General features: G+C 45.3%; 1 protein-coding gene across 1 annotated transcript; it reads right to left on the bottom strand.

Moving 5' to 3' along the window:
- Window positions 1-436: 436 nt before the first annotated feature.
- LOC108700302 (myosin-4) lies at window positions 437-12,296 on the bottom strand. Its single transcript, XM_018233380.2, has 40 exons — window positions 12,239-12,296; window positions 11,603-11,815; window positions 11,364-11,507; window positions 10,698-10,854; window positions 10,586-10,613; window positions 10,382-10,496; window positions 9,728-9,820; window positions 9,576-9,639; window positions 9,393-9,491; window positions 9,197-9,300; window positions 8,972-9,110; window positions 8,761-8,879; window positions 8,538-8,687; window positions 8,282-8,452; window positions 7,882-8,188; window positions 7,731-7,801; window positions 7,556-7,643; window positions 7,297-7,414; window positions 6,965-7,088; window positions 6,748-6,884; window positions 6,396-6,651; window positions 6,066-6,308; window positions 5,801-5,977; window positions 5,570-5,715; window positions 5,396-5,486; window positions 4,926-5,315; window positions 4,719-4,845; window positions 4,444-4,562; window positions 4,129-4,325; window positions 3,861-4,044; window positions 3,118-3,283; window positions 2,854-2,978; window positions 2,460-2,768; window positions 2,010-2,213; window positions 1,799-1,924; window positions 1,551-1,721; window positions 1,351-1,455; window positions 1,129-1,224; window positions 815-949; window positions 437-566 (listed from the first exon to the last, which is right to left on the bottom strand). The coding sequence occupies exons 2-40, from the start codon at window positions 11,801-11,803 to the stop codon at window positions 546-548; spliced, it is 5,817 nt and encodes a 1,938-aa protein (XP_018088869.1). The 5' UTR covers window positions 11,804-11,815; window positions 12,239-12,296; the 3' UTR covers window positions 437-545.
- Between the last annotated feature and the right edge of the window lie 6,022 nt (window positions 12,297-18,318).

The raw sequence follows: 18,318 nt of genomic DNA, 5'->3' as shown, positions 1-18,318 counted from the left end.
ACTTTCTGATCCCACTGGGTACGATATGGGGGGGGGTCTTTAAAGAGCAAGTAGCTGCGGCAGCCAAGAAAATGATTGCTAAGATGGGGGTGGAAAAATTACTACCTTGCCTACAGGTACTGTATGTGATCTGGCAGCCAAATGCCAAGAAAATGGTCAAAGGGATATAACTGAGTGTCATGTTTCCCCACTGGGTGCCCCATTATTCTCACCCACCATTCACATTCCCTCCCTTTATGTAGCCCAGTGGGATTGAGGCTGTTAGCACCTCTTAACACAAAGTTATAGGGATACAGGAAAATATAGGGATGCCCGCTATGAAGGAACACCAGAAGCTCCTGACGGTTTTCCGTGCAAAGGGAATGGCAACATTTCAGCAACAACAAATCATGATTCCGATCCGTTGAGGGGTAATAAAGAGGCCAGAGAGCTTTAGTAGAGAAATGCTGGAAAGACTTTATTTTAAGTGGAAATAGGATAAAAATGGAATTAGGGAAGAAATTCACATTTTGCAAATTTCATCTTGTGCATAGGGGGTGGGGCTTCTATTCCTCGCTGTCGCCTTTCTGTTGGAGGAAATGGAAATTGTCAGAGATGAACTTGTGCCGTGGTTATGGGCCAAAATAAAGTGCAGGAAGCACAAGAGCCCCACGCCCTAAATGGCCATCTATATCTATATATATCTATATATAGATAGATAGATAGATAGATAGAGATATATATATATATATCTATATATAGATATATATATGAGAGAAATGTGGAGGAATCATTATGTTACCCCAAGCCCTTATGTACCCCAGCTTGTGCCCACCTTGCTGCCAATGTCTCTGCTCTTGGCTCGGAGCTTGTTGACTTGGGACTCTGCAATGTCAGCCCTCTCCTCGGCCTCCTCCAACTCGTGCTGAACCTTCCGGAAGCGGGCCAGGTGGGCGTTGGCTTGCTCCTCCTATCAGATGAAGAGTTGAGAAACTGTAAGTCACAAGCAGAGTTCTAGTGCACATGGAGCACCCCCCAGTCTAACCAAATGGTCCGGAGTCCAACCAGCTTTTCTACTAATATACATGAAAAGATGACTAAACCAAGTGCCCCTTTAATAACCCAGAGTGCATGTTGATGCCTACTTACAGACTCCTCAGCCTGCCTCTTGTAGGCCTTGACCTTCAGCTGCAGTTTGTCTACCAGATCCTGCAGTCTCAACACATTCTTTCTGTCTTCCTCTGTCTATAAGAGAGAATGCCATAGGCTGATTAGAAACCATGTGACTGATCATACAAAGTGTGCAGATACAGGGGTATCCCTTGCTGCCATGTGCTGGCAGGGATCAGGAGTGTAGCCAATTGGATGTACCTGGTAAGTGAGTTCCTTCACTCTCCTTTCATACTTGCGCACACCCTTTACTGCCTCAACACTGCGTTTCTGCTCATTGTCCAACTCATTTTCCAGCTCTCGTACCTGCGTGTGGAGTGGGGGAAACACAGAACAGAGTTAAGTACCTGGCACCCACCTGCTTCAACAAGCCTTTCCAAGCTGCTGTTCACCCTGCTTACCCGAGTCTCCAGTTTCTGGAGTTGCTTCTTGCCTCCCTTCATTGCTAGTTGCTCAGCTTCATCCAAGCGGTGTTGTAGGTCCTTCACGGTCTGTTCCAGGTTTTTCTTCATCCTTTCTAAGTGGGCGCTGGTGTCCTGCTCCTTCTTCAACTCCTCTGCCATAAGGGCAGCCTAAGAAAGGAGGGGGAATGTCAGAAATATGGAGGTACAGCTCCCAAACATGCACCTCACCAGAGGCAGAAGCTTACATCTGTGATGGCTTTTTTGGCTTTCTCTTCAGCATTTCTGGCTTCCTGAACAGACTCCTCCATCTCATTCTGTAGCTGACCTGCATCAGTCTCCAGCTTCTTCTTGGTGTTAATGAGGCTGGTGTTCTGGGCCACAGGAAAGTAGAAGAAGGTTATTTTACACATTACTAACCTCATGACCTGCTTGTTTGTATGTTGTGTAGGGTTCTACCTGTGAGTGCAAGAGCTGAACACGTTCACTTGCATCCAGAAGTTCCTGCTCGGCCATCTTGCGAGATCTCTCTGTTTGTTCCAGAGCCACCCTCATCTCCTCAATCTCAGCTTGCTGTAGGGTGGTTCTGCGTTCCACCATAGCAAACTGTTCCTTCAGGTCTTCCTGTGCCCTGATTGAATCATCCAGATTTATCTGTGTGTCCTGAGTGGGAAATAAAAGCCAAAGTTTTGTGTTTGGCACAAATCCCAGTTTTGCAGTGGGATTGTGATCTTTCCTCTCCGGCACTGGATCCAAAAATATATAAAGAGCCCAAAATTCAGCTGTGTTTATTCAGCTTTAGGTCAGATGCCCTTGGCAAGTACAACACAGACAGAGGTATAGGCTACCCAAGTTTCCCAATTACTAAGGACATTGCCCTTATCACTTCCCAAGATTTGCCATTTGTACCTTAAGCTGTGCCTGCACGTTCCTCAGCTGCTTCTGTGCCTCTCCTGCTTGGCGATTGGCATGACCCAGTTGAATCTCCAGTTCATTCAAGTCACCTTCCATCTTCTTTTTGAGCCTGAGAGCATCATTTCTGCTTCTGATCTCTGAGTCCAATGTGCTCTGCATGGTGTCTATGACTCTCTGACTGTTCCTCTTCAGCTGCTCAATCTCTTCGTCCTTCTCTGCAATCTTGCGGTCTACCTCTGATTTCACTTGATTTAGCTCCAGCTGGATACGCAGGATCTTTGCTTCCTCATGCTCAAGAGATCCCTATGTGAGCAAATGAAATACATTAAACAAAGTACACCCCTCAAAGGACACCAAAGTATGTTAGTGAAGCAGAAGACATTCTTGCCTCAGCTTCCTCCAGAGCAGCTTGCAGGTCTCCCCTCTCCTGCTCCACCTGCTTCTTGGCCTTTTCCAGCTCAATAGTTGTTTTGGCCGATTCCCCGATCTGTTCACTGAGATCAGAAATCTCCTCTGCAAAATGACAAAGCAAAGAAGCCAATGAGGTACAAGTTGCTAGATTAGACAAGTAGAAGCCCCAGGAGTTACAGTTCAGACACTCCACTAATTTCAGGCACCAATATATAGATATACAGTAATATAGAGTGCTTACGCTGCAAATTCTTGTTTTCCCTTTTCATGGTTTCAAGATGTTCAAGGGCCTCCTCATAAGCATTCTTCATCTTGAAGATCTCTGTGCTCAGTGATCGGGATTCCTTCTGAGATGCTTCCAGTTCAGCTTGGCTCTCTTCAAACTTCTGTTTCCATTCTATAAGCACCTGTACAAGAGTAAAGGTGGCCATACACTGAGAGATCCGCTCGTTTGGCGATGTTGTCAAACGAGCGGATCTCTCCCCGATATGCCCACCTTGAGGTGGGCAATATCGGGCTGATCCGATCATGGGCCCTAGGGCTCAACGATTGGATCCTAACGCATGGGAAACGGGAGGTCGGATCGCGGGACCGCATCAACGAATAGATGCGGCCGCGATCCGACGGGATTTTTCGGCCAGATCTCGTCGGGGGGCCCCATACACGGGCCAATAAGCTGCCGACACGGTCTGTCAGCAGCTTTTATCGGCCCGTATATGGCCACCTTAAAGTTCAGTGTCAGAATATGTAACAGACAGGACAGTGGCGTAACTATAGAGGAAGCAGACCCTGCGTCTGCAGGGGGCCCAGAAAGTATAGGGGCCCTATGAGGCCCTAATTCGTATACAATTTCAATAAATGTTGGTAAAACAGGTCAACCTCTAGACATTTTGGGGGTATTAAAAAGGATTTACTGTGGTAAATTTCTAGTTACGCTACTGAAGCAGGAATTTTATCTCACAAAGTTAAGGTGTTTGATGTTACCTTATCAAAGTTCCTCTGCTTCTTATCTAGAGCAGCAGCTGCACTGTTGGCTCTCTCCACATCCACCAATAGGTCCTCCACTTCAGCCTGGAGCCTCTGTTTGGTCTTCTCCAAGGAGGCACATTTGGAGTTCACGGCCTCCACTTGCTCCTCTGCTTCTTGCAGGCGCTGGGCAAGTTTCTTCCTAAGAACAGATTTACACAATATTGTGAGTATATTTAGAATTTGTTTCTAGTGTTCATAGTTTATATATCTACTATGATCATACTTGGCCTCTTCCAGCTCCTCCGTGCGTTGGATGGCGTCTGTCTCATATTTCGTTCTCCACTGCGAGACTTCGCTATTTGCCTTAGACAAGGAGCGTTGAAGCTCAGCCTTTGCCTCTTGCTCCTCTTCATATTGCTCACGGAGCAAGTCACAGTCATGGCGAGAAGACTGCAGGGCATGTGCCAGAGCACTTTTGGCCTGTAAATTCAGAGTTCAGTGTTACAATCTGAAATCAAAGTATTTTTTGGAACATGTTTTGATAATGCAAAGTAGAAAAATAAGGCAGAGGATGGAGCAACTTTCCGGGGGCTTTTACCTTTGTTTCCTCCTCCAGTTGTCGCTTAAGCTCCTCTGTCTGCTGAGTGAAACCTTGTTTTCCTCTTGTCAGCTGAGAGACCAGTGATTCCTTCTCTTCCAGCTGTCGACTTAATTCACCTGTGCAATTAAATAGGCTGTTTATTATTTCAATTATTCATGGCTTGGAGAGACCAAGCTCTTTTGTATGGATCTTATCTGGAAGCTCATATTTTTGTTTGGTTTTATACATTATATGCAGTTATTAGATGTGACGGTATGGACTGGTGTACATACCGTTCTCAGTCTGCAACCTGGCCTTCTGTGCGGAGAGGTCATTAATAATACGTTGGTGCTCATCATCCTTTGACTTTATCTCACTGAGCTGGTCCTCGAGCACACGACTCAGCTTTTCAAGATTGGCCTTTGGGAGAAAAACTAAAATATTAGGACTGTGATATATCGAAGTACTATGCCTGACAGCAATTATTGTTGTTCAGGTACCTTTGATTTGGAGACGTTCTCTAAGTTACTTGCAAGGTCATCAATTTCCATCTTTATTTCACTTTTCTCTTTCTCTAGCTTCTGTTTTACTCTCTGCAGGTTGTCAATTTGTTCTCCCAGTTCGGCAACACTATCTGCGTGCTTCTTGCGCAGAGCAGCAGCAGTGGCCTCATGCTGAAGGGTGGACTCTTCCAGGTCCCGTCTCAGTTTCTGGAATTCAGCTTCACGCTTCTTGTTCATCTCAATCTGAGCAGATGTTGCACCTCCAGCCTCTTCAAGCCTTTCACTGATCTCTTCAAGTTCCCGGGATAGATCAGATCTTTGTTTTTCTACTTTAGCACGGGCAGCTCGCTCAGCTTCAATCTCTTCCTCAACTTCCTCTATACGAGCCTAGAAAAAAGTAGAAATATATTAATCAAAGAAAGGGAAATCATTTTGCATAATTTAATTTATAACACTGTTCTACATACCTGAAGTTCCTTGATCTTCTTCTGCAGCTGGCACCCTATGGACTGCTCATCTTCAATCTTTCCTTGCAGCTGACTTAATTCAAAATCTTTCCTGTTTTAGAGAAAAGTGTTAATAATTTGGTTTTATTTCAATACTAAACTAAGAAAGTAACAGTTGATGGACTGGACTCTCACTTTTTGAGTTTTTCATCTGTTTGCTGTTTGTCATTTTCAAGATCCATAATTGTCTCCTGGGCCAACTTCAGATCCCCTTCCAGCTTCCTCTTGGCTCTCTCAAGGTCGAGACGAAGTTTCTTCTCTTGCTCCAGGGAACCTTCCAGCTGTTGGTTAACAAAATGAGAACTTCAATGCTGCTCTATATTTTCTGCAGTAATTTCATGAATTCGAATTATCATGTGCACTTACATCATCTACTTGCTGCTCCAACTTAGTTTTAGCTTTTGAGAGAGAATTGACCTTGTCCTCTTCAGCCTGAAGGTCATCGAGTGTTTGCTGATGCGCCTCTTGAAGGGCTTTCTTCTCCTTTGAGATCTTGGATATCGTCTCATCAAGAGCAGTCATTTCCTCTGTAAGGTTTTTAACCTGTATGCATTGATGGAAAGCTGATGAATGATTTTTACTTTACATAACGGAACCCTAAGTGTTTGGAGAGCATCCCTGATCCACTCACCTTGTTTTCAGTGGCATGCTTTTCCTTTTCAACTTTAGCTAAGGTCAGTTCCAAATCATCAATGTCTTTCTTCAGCTCAGAGCATTCATCCTCCAGTTTTCTCTTCTTGGCTGTTAGCTCAGCATTGCTTTCCTCCTCATCCTCAAGCCTCTCAGTCAGCTCCTTAATCTTGGATTCCAAATTTATTTTGTTTTTGATGAGACTTTCACATCTTTCTTCGGCATCAGCTAGACTTTCATTTTCCTATTAGAACATAATATTTTTTCATGAATTTATGAAATGTAACCAGCTTTTTTTTTTTTAATATAGAAGAACCTGTCTTCTGCTTACTGTCTGGCACTGCAATGCTAGATCGTTCTTTTCCTGCAGAAGAGCCACCATCTTCTCTTCCAATTCTTTCCTCCTTGCTTCTGACTTAGACAAAGCTTCCTTGGTCTTCTCAAACTCCTCTTTCATGTTTGCCATCTCCTTTTCAGTCTCTGCACTTTTCAAGAGAGGCTTGATCTTAAAGTACAACTTCATCCATGGCCAGTGCTTGACATTCATGAATGACCGGACATTATACTGAATTATAAAAATGGCATCTCTGTTGGACAATAAATGAGAGGAGATTAACTTCAAATCAAACAAAAACTTTCTGACAATATGGTGTCACTACAAGAGAATATACTTAAATGTGTACCTTCTCTCCATCATCTTCTTAAACTCAACCCTCATCAGAAATCCTCTACACCGAGCCTGAGTACGTGTGATAAGTTGTGCCAACTTGTCATCTCTCATTTCTTCAAGTGTACCCAGAAGACCAGCTTTAAAGAACACCTGCAAAAATGGCAGGTTAGTTAGGTATCGCCACATGCTGACATATCTATGCGCAGTACTAAAGTGAAAGCGTTCCAAACCTTGGTGTGTCCAAATCTGTACTGAGTGTGATCAATATCAATTGAACCCAGCAATTTCTCACAAGCCTTTTTGCTGTCAATAAATTGTCCATCAGGGATGGCGCTGGCATTCAGGATCTTGTAACTGCAAGTCAAAAACACATAGCATTGTCCTACAGTATTCAACAAAATAAAGGTACTACTGGGCATGTTACCAAGATCAATCTACTCTTGTTTCATAGTGTTTATAAGGAGCAAAGACAACTCGTGAACTTAAGCAAATAAAGATTGAATGTTTGAAAGTGAAGGAAGACAAAAGCCATGCTATATTAAATGATATCCAAAAAATATACCGTTGCTTAAAATCTCCATATAGGATTCTGCTTGGGAATCCCTTTCTGCAGATTCTTATACCTTCCAGTACACCGTTACATCTCAGCTGGTGAATGATGAGATGATTCTCCATGATCCCTGAGGGAAAGACCATAGAAAATGCCATATTGAGGCCAGTGGGGGAGATTCTTATATTGACACAGCCCCATAGATTTGTATTTCCATTGTATCAGTATAACATTCTTTTTTAGAACATTGTATAATATAGGAATACTTTACCAGGAGTCTTGCTCTCATTGGGAATCAGGCAACGCACAAAGTGAGGGTGAGTGCTCCTCAGATTGGCCATCAGCTTATTGAGATTTTCCTGGTTTGAGAGCAAAGATGGCATGTCTTAGTTTGATATAAAAAAGTACTTATCTAGCCAAATTGTAAATAATGCAAAAATACTTACTCTGAAGAGTGCAGACACGGTTTGGAAAGAGGAACCTTTCTTTTTCTTTCCTCCTTTTGCACCAGCATCACCTAAATAAGAAGACAATACCTATTAAGATGTGTACAAATTCAAATGATAAACAAAGCAGTTTGTAGAACAGAATAATTACCTTCAGCTCCAGCATAGGCGGAGTACAGGAAGGATAGGAGTTTAAGAGGAGACTTCTGGTACAGCCCCACAACTGTCTCGTTCAGTGGGTCCTTGTTTTTGTCCAACCAGCCGCAGATGTTGTAGTCCACAGTACCGGCGTAGTGCACCAGAGAGAAATGAGCCTCAGCTTTGCCCTTGGCTGGCTTTGGTTTCTCAAAGTTCTTGCACTTGCCCAAGTGCTGGTCGTATAATTTGTTTTTGAAAGAAGTGTCGGTGGCCTTGGGGAACATGCACTCCTCTTCAAGGATGGAGAAAATACCCATGGGCTGCAAATAACAAAAGGCAGAATCGTGAGTTTTAGGACCTGGTCGGGAGTTTTAGGACCCTGTAGGTTTTGCATAAAGGCCGCAGACACCAACCTTTTCAATGAGCTCAATACAGGCAGCCAGATCCATGCCGAAGTCAATAAATTCCCAATCAATGCCTTCCTTTTTGTATTCTTCCTGTTCCAGGACAAACATGTGGTGGTTGAAGAACTGTTGGAGCTTCTCATTGGTGAAGTTGATGCAGAGCTGCTCCAAGCTGTTTAACTGGAAATATACAATATGGATTGGTAAGCCAGTGGTTTATCTACTGGGTAATGACACAGGCTACATATCATCTCCAGTTACTTACATCAAAGATTTCAAACCCAGCGATGTCCAACACACCAATGAAGTGCTGTCGCGGCAATTTGGTGTCCAACTGTTGGTTGATACGAGTGACCATCCACAAGAAGAGCTTCTCATATACTGACTTGCTGAGGGCACCAATGGAATTGTACACCTAAGGAGAAGGGCTATTAGTTTTCTGAGACTTTTTGACATCATTTGATGCTTACTCTGTTTGTTTCCCTTACCTGCTGGACAGTTTGTCCTTTTGTGACAAATTCATTTCCAACCTTTACCCTTGGGTAGCAAAGAGCCTTCAACAAATCAGCTGAGTTCAGTCCCATCAAGTAACCGATTTTGTCAGCAACTGCAAAGTTGAATTTAAGCTCATTATTGATGCATGCGACTTTGCTAAAGAATGCATCTATGACAAAGATAGAGCTTGCTTATGTCATGTACCTTCTGTGCCATCGGGCTCAGCTTGTTCCTCTCTCTGCTTTTGCTTAAATTTCATGTTTCCTGTGTGCATGACTGCTCCAGTCATCTTGTAGATTCCCATCTTTTCTTCAAGATTGAAGCCCAGAATATCTATGGCACTCTGTGAATACAGACAGAAGTAAGTGTCCAATCAGCCCTACTACTAATCATTAGCATTCTAATTAGCTCATGGATATTACTACTTACATCAGTTGCTATCAACTCCTCTTCATCATCAATACTCTTTACTGAAATTTCACCTTGGCTGATGAAAGAATAGTCATACGGGTTGGTGGTCAGAAGGAGCATCTCTAAATAGAAAAAGAAACAATGATTTAGGGAGATGAATCCAAAACATCCCTTTTAAATTCCAACAAATGTTCTCTTGTTAACTTAGAATTACCAACAATCTCTGGTTTCTTGTTTGTCAGGATCTGGTAGAAAATGTGGTAGCTTCTCTCTGCTGAGAGCTGGAATGTTACTCTGGATTTTTCCAGGAGATCTGTAAAAGTAAATTATCAGGTACCAGTGGGCTAAATAAAAGTTCCGAGTGACATACATGCTCATGAGATGAACAGGAGCTTACATGTTTCAATATCAGCAGAAGACAGTTTCCCTGTGGTTCCGAAGTGAATTCTGATGAATTTACCCTGTGGATCAGGATAGTGGAAAAGTAGGTTAGTACAAATGACACTATGAGAGGAGAGAACAGAGGAGAGCTGAATCTTTTCAACTTACAAAGCGAGAGGAGTTGTCATTTCTGACTGTCTTGGCATTACCGAAGGCTTCCAGCAGGGGGTTAGCCTGAATGATCTGATCCTCCAGTGTCCCCTGGAAATAGAGCAGTGGGTGATGTTATTGATTATGAAGCTGATGCCCCATCTGCAGTTAAGCAGTTATAGTAGTTCCCAAACTGTGGCTGGGGTGCCCAGACTTAAGGTAATTTACAATGAAATTTGGGTAGATTTGTGCTGAACACTGATTTGCTGCTAGATATTTGTGGAACTGTTACTAAATGGCTCAAATACCTTAGTAAGTAGGTAATGGATACCAAATATTGGCAGTTAAAGGTAGGCTTAAACCCAAATAGTCCAAAAGCACTGGTTTATAGCTTCTAGAATAGCGGCCTGTTGTGCTAACTGTAGCTGGACCTTCTAGGGAAATTGCTTGAGGCAGTTACACATAAAATAGCACGTAGGCTCATAAGACCAAGAAATATTGGAAGGGAAGTGGACGAGATAATGACACTGGGCACCTAAACCTTTCTGATAAAGAATTGCGCCTCCTTAGATGCTGCATATATAACGGTGGAAATACAGTATGTTGTTCCTGTTTGATACACCAGGGTGTGGATACTCAAGGAGAAAGGTCTAGGCAGGAGACATGCATTACCTTCAAACTCTTGCTCTGCTCCTTCTTCTTTCCACTGTCGCCAATAGCTGCAATTGTTGCAAAGTACTGGATGACACGCTTGGTGTTCACAGTCTTTCCAGCCCCAGATTCTCCCCTGTGGAGCAGTATATGAGACATAGAATAATGAAGGACATGTTTAAAACGGGCAGTGCCACATTATAGCTTGGGGGAAGCAGTACTTACGTAATCAAGATGGACTGGTTCTCCCTGTCTGTGAAAAGAAAGCATATGATAAGTGAATGGCAGCAATTATCTCACTTGGGGGCAGAGATGGGCAACAATATCACAATGCTACCTTGTAACATGAACTGATAGGCATTATCAGAGATGGAGAAGATGTGGGGTGGAGCTTCTTGGCGCTTCTTTCCTCTGTAACCAGCTACAACCTCAGGGTTGTACACTGGCAGCCACTTGTAGGGGTTCACAGTGACACAGAAAAGACCGGAGTAGGTCTGAAAGGGAACAATATAATATGAGTTTGGGGCACAATACTGGCACTTGGGGATGGGTAGCATTTACAGTCACACAGTAGTCTGCACCTAAAAGCTATTGCTTAAGTGGAAATAAATAGAACAAGAACCCTGTTGAGGAAAATGAGAATTGACCAGCAGAAATAGAGCAATGTCACTGCACATGCCCAAAATGCCCAGGCCTGGATTTGTGGAGAGGCCACCAATGCCCGGACCTAGGGTGTCAGGATTTTAGGGGACGACATGCTGCCCAATCAAACTCACATTGGTTCAGAAGCACTGGGGATTTTTAAATCTCCCATATGCCAATCCCCATTGCTCCTGTCCCAATGATGAAAATTTGATTGAATAAATGGGAGAGGCCGTGGGCGACAAATGACAGTGGGCCTAGGGATGCCTGCTTTGTAAATCCGGCCCTGAATATGCCTTTACTGTCTGACAGGACAACGGCTAACCAAAATGCACAGCTAACAATGTATGCGGCTACTCACGTAGATCATCCAGGCTGCGTAACGCTCTTTGAGGTTGTACAGCACCGAGGCCTCGTTCAGATGGGTCATCATGGCCATGTCTTCAATTTTATCATATTTGGGAGGATTCTGGGGGTACACCTGGTTGTCTTTCACCGTTAGAGTCTGCGAGACAAAAAAGCAGGAAATAGTTTGCGTGAAAGCCCAATACCCAATACACTCTCTGGTTTTGTTTGCCCCAGATTAGACTTAGTAATTACCCTTGCATCTTCAGTCTTCACAGTGACTTTGCCACCATCGCGGGCAGTAATTAACCCTTTAACATACAGCTCTTTCTCATCTTCTACAAAGCAGTTGTTTTTGGCATCAAAAGGCTTGTTCTGGGCCTCCAATCTTTCCATCTCAGATTTACGCAGGTAGGACGCGGCCTCGCCAAACACTGACATTTCTGCGTCTCCCATGGCTGCGTCAGTCTGCAACAAGGAACATTTAAACAGTCACAAATATTCTGGTTTCACTGAAGCATTTTTCGCTTAGTAATCACTGTAAAACTGTGCCCCACTAACCAGATCCATTTATGTGTCACTTATTGGCCCATCTTTTAGTTGGCTAATAGCTAAACATATACCATTTTGAGGGACTGCTGCAAGAAAATGACTCCTGCTGTTAGCTCAGTGATTAGAAAGGGCAGACAAGACGAGTCATTTGGTAGCACAGAAATAAAATATGAAAGAAACATAGTCATTCTAGTGAATATATCTTTTTGTATTCTCCATATCAGGAATATGAACAGTATATTATCAGGAACCCCAATAACTACTGTATGTGGCAAACCACAGGGCTGTGATACTACAATTACCATATTATATATATAACCCTCATACACATAAACTTACCTAGTAGTTCTGATCCAAGAGAAAATAAAGCAGAACCCCCTGTACAGGAAAGATGGAAGGAATTAGCAGTGGTAAAGCCAGAAACACGCTCTTGCTCTAAATTGCACTAATAGCAATAAAATAATTGCCACTACAGATTCCCTGCAGTTTTGGCAGACAAAAGCCTCTTGGGCTTTCCATTCAGATATCATAGAGATCCATTGTTGGGGGTGAGAATCACTGTACAGTGCAGAGTCCATAAGCAGGTGGAGCCCAAAGAAGGAATGGAGCTTTCTCCTAGAAATTAATGAATCTCTTGTGCATGTGACTGGAAACAGAGGTTCTGATCCGGCCAAGCTGTGAGCCTGTCATAGACTAGATACAAGCAATAATCACTCTGCTAGAATGTTAGAGACATGGGGGCCCCAAGCAGGCATAATAATATTAATAAATACATGATTACATGTCGCAGGGAAGCAAGAGTACAGAGAGACACTGGCATAAGCACAGCGCTGGCACATTGATGCACTAGGCAAGTATTGAACAGTCCAAATGGCACCAATGAGTGTTACAGTGAATTGAGAATTAGAAAAAAGCAACATTGAATAAGGAGACAGAAGCAATAGTGTGAATTCAGAGGGAGAGAGAAATGTTAGAGTGAGTTATACTAGACTTAGGAGGAAGAGAGAGAGAAGCATGAGAGTAGAATAAGCTGAAGAAGATGATAGGATAAGAGGCAGCAGAGACATAGCTTGTGAGTTAGTGGGAGAGAGAAGCATTATAAGAAGCTGCAGAACAGAGAGATGTTGAGGTAGGAGTGGGCTAGTTAGTATGGGCTAGAAAGCAGGGAAAAAGAATAAGTGAGTTAGAGAGAGAAAAGCATTCAAATATGGTGTCGGTCTAGGAGGCAGAGACAGAAGAGTTACAATAAGTTAAGTGAGAAAAGCATAGGAATGAGTGGGAGAAAGAGGCAAAGGAGAAGCATCAGAGGGAGGGAGAGAGAGAGAAAAGAGAATAAGACATACAACAAGCTGTGCTAGTGCATGAGATGCCTGAAGATGTTCTGTAGGGTCCTGGCTGCCAGTTCCCACCCTGCCCAGTAAATGCCCAAGTTACTCACCAGAAGCTCGCTGCTGAGAAGTGCCAGTGGCAGTTTATATAGACAGAGCAACTGCACCATTCCCCTCCCCATTTACCTTAACTGTGCATAGAAACCCACCCAAAAATAACCAGACAATCACTGGCTTACTGACAGCTCACCCTCTCATCCAGCCTCTATTTCTCTCCATTCAAAATAACCCACACAAATGCTCTGTTTTTTTACAGAGCAGTTGCTCTCCACATGTGTCAGTCTGGGAATGTGCCTCGACAAACTCTTGTTATCCCTCCTGCACAAATAGTGGGTCTCCCATTCCTGTCTATAGCACCCCCATCAGCCCATCCCTGTACCCCCCATCTCTGCCTATAGCACCCCCATCAGCCCACCTCTGTACCCTCATCTCTGCCTATAGCACCCCCATCAGCTCACCCTGGTGTCTCCCATTTCCCCTGTACAAATAGTGTGTCTCCCATCCCTGTCTATAGCACCCCCATCAGCCCATCCCTGTACCCCCATCTCTGACTATAGCACCCCCATCAGCCCACCCTGGTGTCTCCCAATCCTCCTGCACAAATAGTGTGGCTCCCATCCCTGTCTAAAGCACCCCTATCAGCCCACCCTGGTACCCCCATCCCTCCTGCCAGACCCGGACTGGCAATCTGTGGGTTCTGGCAAATGCCAGAGGGACTGCCATAAGATGCCATAGAAAGTCACTATTTAGTGGGCTGGTGAGGAGCTGATTGTGCCTCTCTGTATTGGATTGCCAGGGCCTATTTTGACTCCCAGTCCAGACGTGCCTCCTGCCCACCCTGGTGCCCAAACTATAGAGGTGCCACACCCCAGTCCTATTCTCAAAGTACAGGGGGGCCTAAATGTTTTCCTTGCAGGCCCCAGTAACTTGTAGTCACTTTCTCATACAGATCCTGAGTGTATGGGACAGTACCATGTAGTACCAACTCCCCAGTATAACCAACCCCTTCCAGTAATCAGCCCAGTGGGTACCTACTGTATGGGATCATTTTGGGGTCCTGTGCTGATCATCCTGAAATCAAACAGCCAATAGTAGGGCTTATTTAATATGCTACACTTGCACTACATTTTTTACCCACAATGCAAGGTGATTACCCAGCATTCCATTGTGCACACACCGTTACTTGTTCCTGATACGTCAGTCCAGGTGCAGAGCTTGTGCCCATTGTGAGGTGCAGGTTGCATGGGCACTGATGTGGCTGCAGCGTGTGATTCAGACGGCGCCAGTGAGCAGGGGCAAGGCTTTAGCATATTAGTAAAGGGTTCAACTGGTGCCCAGTTTAGCCGCTACTTATAATACATTAGGACATTAATTATTGTAATGAAATTAATTGCAGTGCCCATGTGTTACTGAATGCTGTCAGCTTATTGGCTGTGGCTCCTGCTCGATGCCCATATGCGCCCATTGTCTTGAGCTAAACTTAGCCCCACTGATCATATTCTAAGGAGATGCTTTAAGGGCCCATTTGTTATTGCAAAGTCAAGGACATTTCGAGACATTTATAGATCAGGGAACAGAAGGTCCCACCTCGGGATGCTGAACAGACCCCCACCCAAATGTGTCTCCTAATAAGCACATGGGACAATTATTTTGAGACATTTACTGCATTATGGTGGCGATATGGGAAACATGTGCTGCCTCACTGTAAGTACAAAAGCAGTAGGGATGCCCCAAACTCTGCTTTTTAGGGTTCAGTTCAATCTCCAGGTCCCAGGGTACAGATTTGGCCAAATCACGAATCTGATCCCTTGTGCCTGACTGAAACTGCCAGCGTGCAGGCGGAAATAATTGGCGTGAATCTGCAAGCGCCCCCCCCCCCATGTATCCCACTGATCATCCTTTCATTGGCCTGGGGCCACATTATGGATTATGCTCTTTTTAACACAGTCAGTGATGGACATTTTGGGGGGCAATATGGGATTATGGGTCAGAAGAAGGAATGTGCTGGGTGTTGAGTAATGTCAGTAAGGTGGGACTGAGTGCAGTTAATTACTCATTATTGCATGGGAGGGGGAGGCATCACATGCACATGAGACTTTACAAAAAACAATTATTTTATACTGGAGAGGGAAGAAGGCAGGGTATGAGAGGGAAGAAGGCAGGGGTATGAGAGGGAGGAAGGCAGGAGTATGAGAGTGAGGAAGGCAGGAGTATGAGAGTAAGGAAGGCAGGGGTATGAGAGGGAAGAAGGCAGGAGTATGAGAGGGAGGAAGGCAGGAGTGTGAGAGGGAGGAAGGCAGGAGTATGAGAGGGAGGAAGGCAGGAGTATGAGAGGGAGGAAGGCAGGAGTATGAGAGGGAGGAAGGTCGGGGTATGAGAGGGAGGAAGGCAGGAGTATGAGAGGGAGGAAGGCAGGAGTATGAGAGGGAGGAAGGCAGGGGTATGAGAGGGAAGAAGGCCGGGGTATGAGAGGGAGGAAGGCAGGAGTATGAGAGGGAAGAAGGTCGGGGTATGAGAGGGGGGAAGGCAGGAGTATGAGAGGGAGGAAGGCAGGGGTATGAGAGGGAAGAAGGCAGGGGTATGAGAGGGAGGAAGTCAGGAGTATGAGAGGGAAGAAGGCCGGGGTATGAGAGGGAGGAAGGCAGGAATATGAGAGGGAAGAAGGCCGGGGTATGAGAGGGAGGTAGGCAGGAGTATGAGAGGGGGCAGGGGTATGAGAGGGAGGTAGGCAGGAGTATGAGAGGGAGGGGGGCAGGAGTATGAGAGGAGGGGGGCAGGAGTATGAGAGGGAGGGGGCAGGGGTATGAGAAGGAGGGGGGCAGGGGTATGAGAGGGAGGGGGCAGGGGTATGAGAGGGAGGAAGGCAGGAGTATGAGAGTGAGGAAGGCAGGGGTATGAGAGTGAGGAAGGCAGGGGTATGAGAGGGGGCAGGGGTATGAGAGGGACGGAGGCAGGCGTATGAGAGGGAGGCAGGGGGGCAGGGGTATGAGAGGGAGGGAGGCAGGGGGTATGAGATTAAGGGAAGAGTTGGATTGCACAAAGGCAAATTGGACACCAGGGAACTGTAGGGGGCACACAGGCACAGCAATAGTAGAGCTGGGAAAGGGTGAACTTTGTACGGAGCAACTAGGGTTCAATGCCAAACTGGTTTGTTGTGTTGCCCCTCCCTCGTTGCTTGTGCCGGGGCCACAGCTGTTTCCCAGTCAGTTCCCTGAACTTGTGCAGAAGGAAGAGCTTGAGTGAGATGGAAGCAGCTGCCTGTTTGTTTGCCTTTGCTGCTACTTGCCCTAGGCTCACTCACAGCCTATTCTTGCTCTCTCTGCACACACTACACACTATTCCTTCAGTGGCCCCTGCCTTTCTCGAGGCCTCTGTACAGCAGTTCTCTATCAAGAAGCTGCTGCTAATGACCCCCTGCACTGGTGCCACCTGTATCTTCCTTACTGCCTGTGTCACCTTCATATCTGCCAGGGAGCCCTTGCCTTAATGTTGGAGCTGTGACCTGTGGCCCTTGTGCTGCTGTACAGCTACAACTCTCACATGCCTTTGGCTGTTGGTGGGTACAGGGGGTGTACTGGAGGGGATGTGGCTTGGGGAACATTAATGCAAAGTGTCCTCATCTTGTGCTAAAGGGAGATGTGATGCTATGATTGGGGTACAAGGGCTCTTGGCCTCTCTTCCATATTCCTGCCAATGCCAGTTCCTTCCACTAGAAGAGAATAACAGCCTCATCCATCAGGAAGCCATATTGTATACATGTGCCTGTTTAGTTGGCTTGTCTATGGCTGCCCCTTCCCCAGATAATGTATTTGCCATTGTAACAAATGATAACCAACAGGGAGTTGTTGAATGGGTGCAGACATTTTTTTTCCCCTGTTAGCTTCATGGAGCTGCTGCTGCTGGGAATTGTAGTCCTATAACAGCTAGGGTTGTCAGGCTGAATAACAGTGATTCTTCTCACCAGCAAGAGCATAGCTTTTCTGCATTGCCCAGGCCTCTCTAATTTAAATGGACCCCCCTGCCACTTTGGGGGAGTGAGAGTACCCAGTCTGGCAGAAGACCTGATGCTCCTTGCTATTTCCCCATTTGCCCTTTATAACTTCTATGGCTCCTTCCATTTGTGGAGGGTCCATTAGCTGCTGGTGACAGCTGGGGGGGGGCACTGGGAGAGGCTTCATCATATTCTGGTGCTGACAGCTCTGGGCTGGGGGGCAGATCCTCCCATTTGACTTAGTGAAGGAAGTTGCAGGAAGGTTCTTGGTATTTGGGAAATATTTTGGCAGGTTTGTCAGCTGTTGCCCCCCCCCCATGAGGAACATAAAAGTGTGGAAATATTTTCAGTAAGGAGCAGCCGGCTGGAACCCGTCTCTTTAAGAAGTGTGGCATATTAAGCATCATAACCTTATGCCCCGAGAGAGTTGACAGGAGATGGAGTTATCCCCTGCTATATCCCTGCCGTTAGTGCTCTCAATAGGGAGCAGCCCTCCTGCAAATGGGTGGTCCTTTGTTATTAAAGGACAAGGATGCAGCGCTTACCTGCACGTAAAATGCACAAAGCACTTCATTTTTATGCCTACAATGGATCTCCAGCTCTGAATTAATATGTTGTCCTGCTATTTTCATTAAATAAAAGTGTTTTTTCCTGACCTGCCTTCTGCCTTGCTCAGTGCATTCACCTATTGCTCACAGAGCTTTTGGGCAGCCAATCAGAGGGGTGAGTGAAACATGACTACCGGTTCCAGAGAGGGTTTCCGTGTGGAACAGTTATGTGCTTTAGTGATTCCTGTACAAACCTTGTATCATTAGGTACAGTAGGTAGAGTATCACAGGCTACTGGCGTAACACAGCCCGGCTACAACATAGTGCCATCCTGGCATCAGGTCTTGCCACTTCTATATCAGGTACAATTTTGAATTGCAGTGTGTTGCTTTAATGTGATGCACTAAATGAGTCAGTGTGCCAGTGTATATGATCCATGGTACACAGATACACCCAAATTCCAGGAGTAATGGTAAGTGCCAGAGATGTGAG

This window comes from Xenopus laevis, chromosome 8S, assembly GCF_017654675.1.
Source record: "Xenopus laevis strain J_2021 chromosome 8S, Xenopus_laevis_v10.1, whole genome shotgun sequence".
NCBI lineage: Eukaryota > Metazoa > Chordata > Amphibia > Anura > Pipidae > Xenopus > Xenopus laevis.
The sequence above is the reverse complement of the archived record's forward strand: the minus strand, read 5'-3'. Positions and strand labels throughout refer to the sequence as shown.

Bases quoted from the DNA above. Each gene is read 5' to 3' on its own strand.
- LOC108700302 (XM_018233380.2), bottom strand. From the start codon at position 11,803: ATGGGAGACGCAGAAATGTCAGTGTTTGGCGAGGCCGCGTCCTACCTG. The intron at 8,189-8,281 runs GTTGGTGTCTGC...TGTTATTTGCAG, and splicing joins GTATTGAGCTCATTGAAAAG to CCCATGGGTATTTTCTCCAT. The intron at 7,415-7,555 runs GTAAAGTATTCC...TCTTTCCCTCAG, and splicing joins CAATGAGAGCAAGACTCCTG to GGATCATGGAGAATCATCTC.